Source organism: Asparagus officinalis, chromosome 5, assembly GCF_001876935.1.
Source record: "Asparagus officinalis chromosome 5, Aspof.V1, whole genome shotgun sequence".
Lineage (NCBI taxonomy): Eukaryota > Viridiplantae > Streptophyta > Magnoliopsida > Asparagales > Asparagaceae > Asparagus > Asparagus officinalis.
In genome coordinates this window covers 73,991,713-74,007,046 of record NC_033798.1, presented here as the reverse complement: position 1 = coordinate 74,007,046, position 15,334 = coordinate 73,991,713, and the positions used below count along the sequence as shown (strand labels likewise).

Here is a 15,334-nt window from a genome sequence, read left to right as displayed (position 1 = left end):
ACCAGGCGGTGACTCCTACCATAATCAATTGTCACATTCGGCGGACGACCTGTCTGTCGATTCCCCAGGCAACAACTCGCCAAGAGGCAAGTTGAAGTTGAAATTCTCCAGTTGGCCGTAGGGACAAGCGATTGTTCTCCACCGCAAGCCAAGTACTGCCCTCTCAATTCCATGGAAGCTACAACGCGAAGATCGGAGTTGACCCGATCCCACGCTGTGAGCAACAGAGGACAAAGCAAGAGCATAAAACGACTAAGTCAAAAGCAAGATAGTCGAGGGTTCGTCAAAATTCAACTCAGAGGCCAAACGGCACAGATAAAGAAAATAACGAGCAAAAGAAGGCCATAACGGGCCAAAGTTTACACAAGTCTGCAGTTTAGCTGTGGTGCCGGAGGCACCGACTAAATTAACAAAAAGAAAAAGAGGACTTAAACAGTAGCATTACAAGAACTTCAGTAGGCTAAAAGAGCCAATCTTGGCCTTGATCGCCGCACGCTCCGCCGCACATCGGATCCTCGCTTCCTCCCTCCCCCTCTGCTGCTGCTTGGCCAAGTTCGCCTTGCTGGCCTCTTCCTCCTGATGAAGAAGCTGAATTGCCTTCTCCACCTCACTGGCGGTCTTGCCAAGTCTCCGAGCTTTGTGTCCGCGCTCAAGCAGCTTCGCCTCGCCTCGGAGAGAACCAGCCTCCTCAAAGAAGGCTCTGTCCAGATAGGCGTCCATCCGGTCCAAGACAGCCCGGTGCTGCTTCCGCAGACGTCGAAGCTCAGCCTCCTTCGCCTGGATCCGCTTCGCTCGCTCTTCGCGTTCGAGCAGAAAGCACAGAGAGGGGGGCGGGGGCATGTCAGAGGAGTCCTCGTAAAACAACTCCTCGAGGCGGTACATCCACCCCGCCACTCGCTCGAGCTCCCGCTCACATCGCCGCGTGAGCGAACCCACCAACTCCTGGAGGGGCACGAAGGCGGGGTGAGCCAGGGGGTCTGGAATCGCAGGGACGGCAGCCGGAGCGCCAACGTCAACGACGGTGGCGGAAGAACCGACACCCTCAGCGTCACTATGATGGGAAGAGGAAGCCATGGGGAGATAAGTTTTTTCGTGGGGAACTCTTTCTGGTAGATTTCTCTCAAAACAGGAAGAACTCTGCTAAAAGAGAGGCGCGTGCGGATATATATGCCGAGAAATCCAACAGCTGGGATTCATCGCCCCAAGCGATCGAGCAGTCCGAACGCCCTGCGACGCTTCGAACTCGACGCCATTAAAGGCTACTCTCGAGACCCCAAACCGACAGATCGGATTAGGCACGAGAGGCGAAACGACCGGTCATTTCACCATAAATAATCATTAATGCGCCTGCAGAGTCTTGGCTGGCAAGCACTTGGGCCCGCCGACCGACACGTGGCACGAGCTTCGCCTGCAGTTGGATCTCCGACTGTTATAAACTCGCCACCTACCGAGTTTCGCCTGCAGTTCAAACTCGCCAGGCAAATCGGGTCGGGTCTCCAACACAAGCCCACCACCATACGGGTTTCGCCCGCAGCATGAACTCGCCAACAGTTGAGTTCAGCTTCCAAGCGAAACTCGCCGCGATCAAGTTTCGCCTGGAAACAAATTCGTCAATCAATTGAGTTCCACCAGCAATTCGAATTCGTCAGGAACCGAGTTTCACCATCTTAGCGAACTCGCCGTCGCCCTGGTTTCGCCGATTGCATAAACTCATCGGAGCAGAGTTTGGCTTCGAAAGTAGACTCGTCGTCGCACAAAGGACTTCGCCCGCGATACGAGATCGTCTGCCTTGTAGGCGTCGAGTTTCCGCCTCAGCATTTTTACTGACCTTTATAACGTCAGACTGGAGCCCCTTCCACTTCGCCTCCGCCTGTCCTAATTCGGCCCTCAGGCGAGCCATGGTGTGGTTGAGGTCAATAATTTGCTCCTCTAGCAAATGTTGTTGACCGACCCAGAAGTTGGTAACAGACTCCAAATCCGCTATTTCCTTAGAGCGGGTCTCCTGCTCCAGGGCGTCCTGACGCCTGACATGAGCCAGACAAGACTCCAGGGTGGCTTCTGGACCTTCCCGTAGCAAGGTCTCTAACTCTACCATGTGTGGCTCCAAGAGACGGAGTTCACGCACGCAACGGGTAGCAAGCTGATTTTCACCCGATCGCCGTAAGTCAGCCACGCGATCATAGAAGGACTGCCTGAAGCTGTCGAAACTGCCCATGCCGAGTTCGACAAGGGAAATCGCCTGTCTCACAGCGCTCTCGAACTCTTCGATACGAGCCTGCCAGGACAAGGACTCGGAGGGAACAGGCCTTTGGCCCGGAGCGAGCGCCGTGATGGGCGGAACTTCGAGGCAAGGTTCGGCTCCCGGCTGGGGAGCAGGGTCTGGAGCGGCAGAGTTCTCAGAACCTTCGGATTCGTCATCCGAAATCAAGATGTGCTCAGCCTCATGCTTCTCTGCAGCCGGCGTTTCCCCTCGATCTGTAAAACACAACGACAATACAGGGAAGAATCAGAGGAAGAATACCTACTAAGCTCACGCGAAAGTCGAAGCGGGAAGGTACCTTCAGCCGCGGTAGCCTCAGCAGCGCCTGAAGAAGACGGCTCCTTCCTTTTCTTGGAAACGACCCTCTTCACCTTCGGTGCCATTAGGAGAAGGAAGAAGGGGGAAATTCGGGCTTATGAGAGAAGATGATGAAGAGGCTATAGATCCTCTTAATAGAGGGTAGGGGCGTTAAATACCCTACGAGTCCTAGACGGTTACTCAGTATTCGATTAGACCGTTCGGGGCTAAAACAGTTGAAGGGTGAGGACGAACAAGATCTGACGGTTCACGACCACGATCTGCAACAACGGCCCGAATCGGGCGCGAGGGACGAAGAGGCCCACTACCTCGCATTTAATGCGAAACGGCTAGCCCACGTCTCCTTAACCGGCGTACACGTGGATTAACACGTGGCCCACTGAAAGCGGAACCCGGTCAGAGCCAGGTTCGCCGTTAACTCCTGCAAACCCGCCTGCGAACAAAATTCGCCTGCAGATGAGATAATCTTGCAACAGAAACCCGCTGACAAGAGTTCCTCTGCAGTTGAGGTTCTCCTACGGTCGAATTCTGACTAATACAGGATTACAAGATGGAGCACACACACAAATGACAGTAGGCCAAAAACAAAAGGGATAATTTCATTCATGAGAAAGAAGTCCTATTACAAGTGGAAAATTAAAGACGAATTACAGGGATTTCAATCTCAGTTCCGCCTCACGAATTTCTTCAGCATGGCGGAGCTCCAGCCTCCTTAGGACCTCTCGACGAATGTCTTCCTCTGTGCACGAAACCAAGTCTTGAATGGTCTCCCTGACATTCTTGAGAGCTCGATCCTTCTCCTTAACAGAATCAGTGGTCAATCGCCGGCGGGACTTAACAGCCTCCAACTCTTTTGCCACGTGAGCACGAGCCTTCTCTTGAATGGCCAGGGCAGCCTGTGCTTCGGCTACAACCTGTTTCAGCCTCTCTACTTCGAAGGAGAGTCGGGAGAACTGGCTATCGACCGTTTCTTCATCGCGGGCCACCCGTGCATCCTCGGCTTTGACCTGCTCCGACTCTGCTGACAACTTCAACTCTAGCGTCATGTTCTCGTTCAGGCGGCGATCACGATCTGCCATAGCCACTCGAACTTCGCGGGAGGCGAGATCAACAAGAGTGGAACTCTCCGCACGAAGAGCGAGCAGCTGCCGGACAGCACCCTCCACTTCGCTCAGATGCTGAAAATAGGGCCTCGCCGCGGTGGCACCAAGCCTCTTACGTAAGAAGGACGCATCGTGTTCAAGAACTTCCCTGAATTCTTCGAAGGGGCAATTCTCCTCCAAGACCAGCTGGGTGCAGTGGGCCAAAGTATCTTCGAAATTCGCCAGAGCTCGCTCCACCTGCGTTTTTCGCCAGCGTTCCAAGGGAGAGAGGGCGGCCTCCTCCGCCGTGGATGAAATCACGGTCGAGGCACCTGTAACTGTAACCGTAGGAGTGGTAACGGGCACCACAGGAGCCGGTGCGACCAATGACGCCCTCGGTGCAGTGGTCACAACATCAACGGCCGCCGCCGACGAAGAAATGGTCATCTGCAGAGTAGGAGCCTCCCGTTGAAGCGGAGACCCCCGCGCCGATGAACGACCCCCAGACGACGCTTTCGCAGGAGCAGGAGATCCCCCTATTTGGCCAGACGCGTCCTCAAGAGCCAAATCATCTTCCTCGCTGGACAATGCCTCGTGAACCGAGACATTGTCATCCTCCTCAGATGAGCGATTCGCCCAAGAGTGAGCACCCTCCTCACCTGCGACCTCACGGTTAGGGTCAACTACAAATGCACGGAAAGAGGTTAACGGAGACCCCTCGAAAGGGACCATACTAATGGTCGGGTACGCAAGAAAAAGTAATATTAAAACGCACACTTACCTGGGCTAGGGGGCTCCTCCTCGTTTCCAGCCTCCTCTTCCTCGTCGGAAGGAATGGAGATCACCTTCTCAATCGCGCCTACATAGGTCCGATACCAATGTCAAAAGGTATGAGATCATCGTTGTGATCAAAGACGCTATTACAAAAGAAAAATTACCTCCTGATGCGGACACAGAAGCCGCTGGAGCTCCCGTCGGTGGCCTCTCGCCAGATTGCGGAGAAGCGTCTCTCGTAGTCGCCAGAACCGCCCCCGATGCAGCAGAAAAGGCAGGCAGTGCAGCTCCAGATCCAGACGGCGCTGCTCCAGGAATGCTTACCGGGGGAACATCATCCTGACCTTCCGTCGTTCGGACGGTTTCCGCCATCTCATCACGACGGACCTTCTTAGCCGCCTCCGATCGAGGACTCTCGGCCATTGCCTCCCGCTGGCGCTTCGAGAGAAGCGAGCTACTCGGAGGCAGAAGCGGCGCCCCCATTTGCCCGATTGTCGGACTCCGGACGGGAGCTCGAACCTCGGGAGCCTCAGATTCGTCCAAACCAGCATCAGAACCCTCGGTATCCTCAGCTGGATCCTCCGAGAACAACTCCCTAGCAGTTTGGTGGCCCCTTCGCCTCGAAGAACGGAGAGAACCCCTGACAGGACGATCGCGTTCCACCAGGCAGGAGTTCTGGAACCAGAAATTGGCAGGATTAGCACTAGCGCCCCGATACCAGTGGCAGTATAAGAGCGTGTGGTGTAAATCGCGATCCCGCGCGGGTAGCTCAAAATGAGCCTGGGTGCCACCAGCATGAGTCCAGAACCATCCCCGAGCGCCATCTACCAGTCCTCCTTCAAAGCGCAGGTGGGGGTTGGTGTTGCTCACATACAATTGATCGTACCCGAACTGGCGGGCGAACCTGCAGGGGGTGTATGGCTCAAGATAGCATGTAGAGCCGGTTCTCAGAATGTGATACCCCGGTCCGAACCTGCAGGGGGTGTATGGCTCAAGATAGCATGTAGAGCCGGTTCTCAGAATGTGATACCCCGGTCAGATATTCACCAACCAGCGAAAGGCACCGCGAGTAAGGACCATGTAGTGATCCGCCGTCGGAGCATCCCTGAGAGATTCTCCATACCCACCCCCGCTGAAATAAGGGAAGAAGCGGCGAAAATTATAATGCCCGAAGTGGGAGAGCGTCTTCCTTGCATCAGGGATGTCCTTGCATTTCCAAGAGCACCTCTCCAAGCGCTGGACGAAGGGGACAAACTTATCGCTCTGAGGCGCCGCCGGGGCGCTCATCAAACATTCGCAGTGGTATACGAACCACGCTATCAAGTAGGTGTACGGTAGCCCCACCCTAGGATTGGGAGTTTTGATAACCACTCCGTCCTCCTCATCAAGGACCGACACACGGCAGAATTGGGACATCAGAGTACGGAGTCCCCGGTGAATGCACGCTATCGTCGCCGATACCAGGGAGTAAGACTTCCCATGGGCTAGGCAAACTGCCGGGTACACGACCTCCACAGGAAGAGCCTCAAAGGAATGAGTGGGGATTACACACTCTTCAGCCATAGCATGAGGTTACCCCGCGAGCAGCGCCTTCCTCGAGATGAGGAACTTCGTCCTTGATGATGGAACAAGCTGGAAGACCGTTACCAGACGTAAACCCACCCTCGTCTCGGTCAGAGTCATGGTTGCCTCTTTCTTAGCTGTCCTCGCCTCACTTCAGGACTGGTCGCACGCCTAACGTAGAGTATGAGAGCGGGCTTCCCCTTGACATCGCCATGCCCGGGGAACAGGATATATCAGCCAATTCTTTATGGCCTGATCCCCGGAGTCTTCTTCTTCTTCCCCTTATGATCCGAGCGCCCTAGGTACTGAGGCATATGTGGTAGTGGCAGAAGCAAATCCCACAGAGTTCTCAACGCAATGGGAATGGCTCGATAGCCTTTCGATCTCCTCTGATCGGCGGACGTTACTCCTCGTAAGGGGAAATCTCCCAGGTGGCAACCCCGGCACACGTCGTACATTCGTGAAGGGGTGATTACCAAGCTGCATCATTGGGCGTCGTGAAAAATGTGCGGCTTTCCGCGCGAATACCAATTCCAGGATACTATGGACTGCAGTAAGCGGTTGATCCGCAAGCCGTGTGCGACGTGGCCCTTCGGATGGCACGTACAGCTCTGGGTTGCTCGAGTTCCGTCAGCTTATGTTTCGGCCAGAACATAGGTCGGCGGTGAATCTTGGACCACCACGTGTCGCTGCCATGGGCAGAATTAGCAACCCACCCCGCCGGGCTCTAAAGTCCTCTCGGGGGGAAAGCTCCACGACTCGAAAGAAACGTGACGAAGGTCTCCGCCACCGCTGATCGACTCCCCCACGGGCTGGTTCAGCCGACATTAAGCCAGGGCGCAGGCCCGGTCAGGCGCTTGCACGAACTCTCCATCCATACCAGCAGTAGCAGCCGTGAATAGGACGCCACAAGTGACCCCGTCCTGGAGAAGGGGTTCAATCCAGTCATCGTCGAGGGAATGGCGAAGGGAACCGCCAGTCGACGATCGAAAATCCCTCGACAATGCGGGGGAGGTAATAATGAACCCTCTACCGTACGGCAACCACGGCTCTCTTTGAGCAACAGGGCGGAAGGGTCGGCCATCAGCGTCGCCAAACAAAAAATTGAGGCTTCGGTAACAGCTCTGCCCTGTCCTGCATCTGTCAACGCCGCGTTGGTGCGTTCAACTACTTCGTAATGTCAAGTGATGACCATCCGTGACTCTCTTGTACCAGACCATGCGGCTTATCAGCGGTGAATACGGGCACTGGAGCCAGAGAAGGAAATCGAGAGGTGCCGTATAACTCGTAGCCCCGGCGTGGCCAATGGCCACACCCTCCGGGAAAGCCTCATCAGAGAAGATCGCTGCAACAAGAAATGAAAAGTCAATTGAGACAAAATCCGCTGCAGAGGCAAAATCGCCCATCGAACAGAGGAGGGCGAAATCGCCTATCGAAAGGGGGAACCCATTTCGAACAAGATCTATCCATACAGACTATACTCCCCTCTAATGAGAAAGGGCCGAACTCGCCTTGCGAAAAGGGAAGTTCGCCTCCTTCCCACTGAAGGATTCGCCTGCAGGGACAGTAATCATCCTCTAAGGGCAAATAGGGCAAACTTTGCCCCAAATCGGGGAAATGAGGGGTAACACTCATCTCCCTAAAATCCGACGCCTAAGACCTACAAGAGATCGTCCAACGAACCCATCAACATACCTGGGCGCAATTCCAGAGCACCGGCAGGCATGCCGGCGGAGAGACGGTCGGAATAACGTCCGGGGCCCGCGCCCCTCACTTTGCACCTCTTAGATTTCGGAGCCATTGTAGGGTGAAGCGGGAATTCTTTCCTTAGAGGTTCCTTTCGAGATTTGAGAGCACGGTAACTCCCAATGGAGGAAAATGGCTGATTTAGAAGGGCGGAGTTATCCACGTGGCCACGATTGCCCTCGAAAGGCGAAAACCCTAACGGACAGGAGACGTGGCCACGATCAAATTTGACGGCCCAGATCACCCTCGGTATATCGAAGGAACTGAGGTTGGCGGTTGTATCCGACGATTGAGCTTGAAAACCACGGCCACGATGCGTCGCGGGGCGAAACACGCGAAAACCGGGTTGTCGAGTCACGATCGCCACGACCCGATGAGACCGCGCCGCCTTAGCTGGAAAGCACAAAGCCCTATCAGCAGACACGTGGCTCATCTCCCGTCAGATCTGGGCTCGCCTCAAAAAGGAGGGGTTTCGCCTGCAAATACTTGGCATGACCCCGCGAGTTGCGCGAAACTTGGCTCCCGAAGACTAATTTTGCCTGGACGACTCGCTCGCCACTAAAGGTAAAATTATAAACGAAGTCAATAGAATGACCTCGGTTAAACGGTTAAAACCCACGCCTCAGACGGCTAAGGGTTAGAGCAGAAATCTTAGCATTAAGCCTAAGAGAAACTGTTCGACAACTCATCATACTGAGGGGAATAGTATGGCTAGCCCGATTCAAACGGTGATCGGTAAAGGCACATCAAACCCGTTGATAGCTGAGGATTTGCTAAAAATCCTAAAAGAAATCAAGTGCGCTTACTTCGCCGAAAATTTCTTCATTCAAAGTGTCTAAACCGCGTAGACGTCGAGTATACTCGGTTCCAGGTTCGCCTAACGGTCAGTTCGCCAGCACGAGTTAAGATCGATCAGGATGGCGGAAGTTCGCCTTTCACTCAACTCGCCTGCCCGAGTCCAGAGTCGAATCCGCCAGCAAACCCCAAGACCGTCAGTACAGCTGGGTATCCACTACCCCACGTGCTGAGATGGACCTTCCCATCTCTCTCGACCCGAAGGGAGAGAGCACAGTACCCCAGGACCGTCAAACGGCCGCTCGCAGTACGCACAGCACGAAGGCCTGGACAGGTGTCGAGTCAACCTGAGTGTTCATAAATGCGACTCACCTCGGCTATCTGAACCGAGAGCTGGATCCGCCGGCACTCGGCAAGCTGGCTAGACCCACTCGAGTACTGCACACCTACTTCACCGCCTCTCCTGACCGGAAAGGAGAAAGCACCGTGCTCAAAGCACGCCGGGCGGTCACGCACAGTACGAGTGATCGGATAGGCACTTCATCGATCTGCGAACTCATAAATGCGGTTCATTAATGCTGGTCAAATCCAATCGGGTAGCAGTCGTTCGTTGCCTCATATACGAGAATGGGCCTTCCCATCGTAGGTGACAGGACATAAAGCACAATCCCTGGAATGACCATTCATGGTATCGAGGAACAGCGAGACGTCTCTGAAGAGGATGTGGTCACATCCCACAATTCAAGGAGAAGTCAAGTGTCCTTCTTCCATTTAAAAGCCCCTTCCAGCACACTGGAGGAGAGGTCGCAAAACTTAGGGAAAAGAGTTGAGACCAAGCTTTCTGCATAGCCTTTGCATTGCAGCATCACTGTTTAGTTCCGAGCTTCGATCGCCGGTGAACTAAGCAGAATCGAACTCTATTGCCCTGAGCTTCTACTGCGCACTGAAGTTCTCCAGCAACCTCGATCGAACGGTCCAAGGGAAGCAGACTCGACACGAGCATCGAGCGAAGCGTCCTATAGCCACCTAAAGTCCCCACACAAAACAAAGAGGGCTTTCCCTCTGCTTCTGTCGTAATCATTTGATTCGTTAGTTTGTAATAAGCTTTCTTATAAATACAAACAAACACTCCCTATTTTCGGGAAATTAAATATTCACCCTACAGTAGGAAACAGTTTATACTCGTATACCGATTGGAGTCTTAAGGAGAAGCTTGTCTTCTCTTGGGGCAAAGATGAACCATAATTTATCTTCTCTTGGGGCAAAGACGAACCATGATTTGTCTTCTCTTGGGGCAAAGACGAACCCGAAATAGCAACACATCACATGGTAGGCCACTATTTGGATAAGGGCACATCCCGCTTGGTAGGCCATTATCAACCAACAACACCTTTTGCGGGAAGGCTAGTGCTGGGGGAATCAAATCATTTAGGGATGTATGCATGTGATGATTGATTGTTATAGGAGCCATCGCATGGTAGGCTACTACCCATCAATTTTTCTAAGGATATTAGAATGCTCGGAAAGGATCAGATTATTCAGGGACATATGAGTATGATGACTGATCGGACAACGTTATTTGCAGGAATAACGATGTCGATTATCAGAGGTAATCGTTAATCTGATAGGAATTATCGTGATCGAAGCGACTTTGAGGACCTACCATCTATCGAAGAGGATTAGAAAGTTGATTGGATTATCGTGATTGGAGCGACTTTGAGGACTTACCATCCTATTGAAGAGGATTGGTAAGTTGATTGGATTGTCGTGATTGGAGCGACTTTGAGGACTTACCATCCTATTGAAGAGGATTGGTAAGTTAATTTTGTCAGAGCTATGGTGTTAATGTGACAGTGAGGGTTTGTTGCGATTTTGAGCAATTTTGTGGACTTACCATCCTATTAAAGAGGACTGGTAAGTTGATTTGTCAGAGATGACTGTTAACGTGACAGTAGGAGTGGTCCCATCGTTCTATTGGAGAGGATCGACAGAGAAAATTTGGAGGAGACTATCAGAGGTAATAATTAACTTGATAGTTTTACAAGATCCATCATCTAGTTGAATAAGACTGATGGAGAAATGACTATCAGATGTGGCAGTTAACTTGAGAGTTGTACAGGATCCATCATCCAGTTGAATGAGACTGATGGAGAAATAACTATCAGAGGTGACAATTAACCTGGTAGTTCAGCTTTGGTCTTAACTGTAGAAAGTTTGACCAAGTGGGAGATTGAGACAATCTTAACTGTTCAAAGTTTTAGTTGCCCAGTCTGAAAGTGGACTCCTCATTCATGGAAGGAATCGAGAGCAGATTTTGGCTCTGGTCCTAACTGTAGAAAGGTTTGACCGAGTGGGAGATGTAAAGATCATTTTAACCTCATGCTCCAGTGGGAGGGTTTTAATCATTTTGGACATGATTAAATAGCCACAACAGGAGATTGGGATATTGTTCATTGACTCAGGAATGAGTATAACGACGTTGATTAGAATAGTGACACATCGCATGGTAGGTCATCATTTCTGATCGGGGTGTTCATCGCATGATAGAACAAAACTTGACTATCAGAGGTGATGATAGTTCATGTGGGCCCATTGTCCCGACGAAGAGGATCAATGGGGGAATTTGGAGGAGATTTGGGGTAGTATATAGTTTCACAGAGAAATCGAGACCACCCTCACTCCGGCGAGAATCTGGGTTGAAGGTTAAAGACGCCTTAGTTGACCTCATGGGAGTTGAAGGATGAAATCCTCTGCTGAAATATTACCCACTTAAGTAGAGCGTCTCTACTATAAATGGGTATGAAGTTGCCGTCGGATGCAGGTCTTTTGGCGATTGACACATTTAAGCGTTACCGATCATCTTCGGCCAACAGTAGCTGAGTCTTTGCAGTCGGCCCTTCAGTTTGGGTTCGAGTCGGCGAACTCAACAGATGCCATTGTAAGCTTCTTGTGCTTCGAAGCAGTGCCCCTCTATTTTGATGAGGGTTTGGATGAGGAGGTGGTTTCCACTACCAAGATGTCTTAGTCATCACCCCCTTGAAATTCATATGGCTCTTCTGCATCCATGCGCTTGAGCATGCTCTCGACTTGTTCTCCTTGGCAGATTAAGTCTTTCCATGAGTGAGCTATGACTGCGCTCATATTAGATAGGATGTCGATGGAGAGATTGTTCCAGCACATCTTAATGAGAGTGACCTAAGAAACCTAATCACGTGTATATAGCGATCGGTTCCTGAACCTCTTGACAAAGTTGCTTACAGACTCTGTCTTCTTCTACTTTGCAGCTAGCAGGGTGACCACAGATACTTCTTTGTTATCTTCGAAGAATCTGGCCATGAAGAGTCGTTCCATGTCCTTCCAGCAAGTGATGGATCCAGGGTCCAATCTTCAGAACCATTCAAAAGCGACCTCCTTGAGGGTACCAATGAACAGTCAAGTCATAATGAGATCATTCCCCACTATGTGTCCAGTTTGTATCTGGAAGTAGTAAATATACTGGGTAGGAGAACCCTTGCTATCGAACTGCAGGAGGTCTAGTGGCTGAAACTTCGCTGAGTAGGAGACTGTATCCCATTTGATCGGATACTGTCTGACAACCCCCAGCTTGTCCATATGCTTCTGGAGCTTCAAGGCGTCAAGTTGATTTCGGAACTCGTCGAGCCTTTTGTCCCTCGGATTATGATCCGAAGATGACGCTCCTCTAGATGACTCGGATGAAGCCTTTTGTCCCTCGGATTATGATCCGAAGATGACGCTCCTCTAGATGACTCGGATGAGGAGTGAGAAGGAGTAGGCACCCGGATGACGCTCCTCTAGATGACTCGGATGAGGAGTGAGAAGGAGTAGGCACCCGCTCTTTGTGCTTCGAGAATTTACGTGAAGCCCATGAAGCCCTCTTTTTTTCCATCTTCTTCTCACTCAGAAGCTGCTCCAACATCTCCTTCAGCCGATGATTACTTGTTGCTCATCGAGCCTCCTAGATATCTCGCCAGAGATTTTGATCATATGCACATTTGCGTGCTCGCCTTGAACTGAGCTTGAAGCCTGTGATGTTGCCATTACCGAGCAATCATCATCGTCGTTGTCAGGGATGGGTGCTAGGCATGTGTAGTCAAATGAAATGGCTACCCCCATTTGGGCATGAGTACGTTGGTAGATACCTTCACGCTCAATGGCCTTGGATTTTCCCGTCACATTGACAGTTACAGCGGGGAGCTCTACATCATCGGAAGCTCGTCTTCTCTGACGATTGCGTCTTTGGCGGAGATGTCTCGTCTCTGATGGTTGCTGAAAGAGTCTTTCGAACACTAATGGTTTAGGCGTTTCAGCACACTGGTAGTGCTCGAGTAGCGCTGCAATGAGCCTCTCACAATGGCACTAAGGAATTGCCTCATAGGGTGTGCGTTCGCAAGTCAAGCATCCACTGAGATCCCATGTAGGTTGATAGTGACAACCCCCAGCGTCAGAAAGACCAAACGAGTGCTTGCAAGAAGAGGGATCAAGAGAGCAATTGGGAGAACGCTTGGGAAAATCTCCAAGTGTAGAAATCTGGCGAGCTCGCCCTAACAGGCTAGCTTGGGCCTGTTGGCGAGGTTCAAGCTGGTGAGGCTTGCATGTTGGGCGAGCTTGGTGTATTGTGCCTGTCTGGTGAGCTGTTGCTTTGCCTTTCTGGTGAATGTCGGCTTACAGACGAAGTTGGTCCGTCAGGCGAGCGTGGTGAAATCCGCCTGTTTGAGCTTGCAGACGAGCTTGGGCTATCAAGCGAGCTTGATGAAGTTTGCTTGTTTTATGAAGTCCTCCTGAACCATACTTGCGAAGTTGGCCAGATTTAGGAACCTCTCCTGAAGAGCGGAGCCCGCCTGAGTAGGTGGGCTTGCCTGATTTGAGCGGTTCGCCAAAATTGGGAACCTTACTTGTGGAGCGAAGCTCATGGGGCTCGCCTGAACTACTAGGCTCGCCGAAAACACCAAGTTCACCAATTTTGGGAACTTTGGTAACAGAGCAAAGCCTGCCTGAGTAGGTGAGCTCTCCTAATCGGTTCAGTTTACCAAAATTGGGAACCTTGTGTTTTAGCTTGGCTCTTTTGAAGAGGGGAGTGGTCATGTTGACAGCGAATGTGGGGTCCGCACTGATATGAACCATCGTCTCCTCTTGCATGGGGCCTACGAGGATCGTTCAACGACCCCTCGCATAGCCCTTGAACTTGCATCCTTTGCTTCCAGCTCGGTCGTGATAGGCTTGGGGGAGATAGAACCCCCTGTGCTTGCTTGGGCAAAGTTCTCCGGCGTGGTTGCCTCGGCCACTTGGGGCTGGGCCACACGCGTAACTTTGTAGCACTTTCGAGATGCATTGCTGTCAGAAGAGGATGAAGATAAGTACTCCTCAAACTCGATCACGAGGTACTCAACAGTTGTCCCCGCTACAAATTTGTCGAACTGTGCCATCACTATTTCAGTTGAAGAAACGGTTTCTCCCACTGTGGTCGCCATCTTCTGTAGGTGTAAAAATTAATTTTCCAAAATAGAGATTTTGTTTGTGTTGATAAGAATAGCTTGTTACAAACTAATGAATCAAAATTTACAAACAAAGGAGAAGGGAATGTCCCTTCTTATTTAACGTGGGGTCTTTGGTAGCAATAAGATGCCTCCCTCGGTGCTCCTGTCGAGTTTGCTTTCCTTGGACGATCTGATCGAAGTTGCGGGTGAGCTTTAGTATGCAGTAGAAGCTTGATTGGGTGAGTTCAACCAACAGAGTCCAAAAAAGTGCTTGAAGCTTCAGTACACAGTAGAAGCTTGATTGGATGAGTTTGATCAACCGAGGCCAAACAAATGCTTGTGCTTGTAGGCCGAAGATGCCATCTCAAAGTTCGGTCCTCTTCAGCTAAGGATTCGAACGAGATCACGAACAAGTTGATTGCCACAGAGTTTGCCAAGAGTCAGGCTCGGTTCTCTTAGAGCTTAAGAGAACTGATTGCCAATGAGCCAAATAGGTTCGGTCTTGATCAAGAGTTCAAGATCACTCTTTTGATAGCCATTATTGGCTATTTATAGTGGAGGAGAAGCATGGTCACTCCTTCAAATTGTAGGATTGTGGTTGAGGGGGACCATAACTCCATCCCTTAAATATTAGGATGTGACCATTAGAGGTGAGGAGAACCATACTCCATCCCTTAGATCATGGGGAGTGGGTGTACCCACTCCCACATTTTAAGCTCAAGTGGTTGACTTGGTCCAGCTGTGTAGGCGAGCTTGACATTTCAGGCGAGCTAGTGAGCTTTCAGGCGAGCAGGCAAGCTTGGGTCTATAGGCGAGCTTGGCGGGCTTTAGCATGCAGGTGAGCCTGGGTGCTATAGGCGACCTCGGCCTTCAGGCGAGCCTAGATCATACAGGCGAGCTAGGTCTTCAGGTGAGGCTATGCAAGTGAGCTGTGTAGGCGAGCCTCGTAGGCAAAGCTGTGCAGGCGAGCTTCGCTTAGTTTGGGCAAGCTCCAATGTTCAGGCGAGCTCTAGACTTACAGACGGACTTCCTTACAAGCGAACTTCACCCTTTTCAGGCGAGCTTCAGTCTTCAGGCGAGCTTGGATCATGCAGGTGAGCTCTGTAGGCGAGGTTGTGCAGGCAAGCTTGCCTTCGGGTGAGCCTGGATCATGCAGGCAAGTTTCAAGCAGTCAGACGAGGTTGTGCAGTGAGCTTAACTTATGCAGGCGAGCTCCAGAACATGCCATGAAGAACATGTCATAACTTTTAAACCATAAGTCGGAATTCGACGAGATGGAGCCAACCAAACCAACCCCAAAG

General features: G+C 51.5%; 1 protein-coding gene across 1 annotated transcript; it reads right to left on the bottom strand.

The window, feature by feature from the left end:
- LOC109842016 lies at nt 3,226–5,258 on the bottom strand. Its single transcript, XM_020410937.1, has 5 exons — nt 5,226–5,258; nt 4,599–5,109; nt 4,442–4,519; nt 3,993–4,343; nt 3,226–3,836 (listed from the first exon to the last, which is right to left on the bottom strand). The coding sequence occupies exons 1-5, from the start codon at nt 5,256–5,258 to the stop codon at nt 3,226–3,228; spliced, it is 1,584 nt and encodes a 527-aa protein (XP_020266526.1).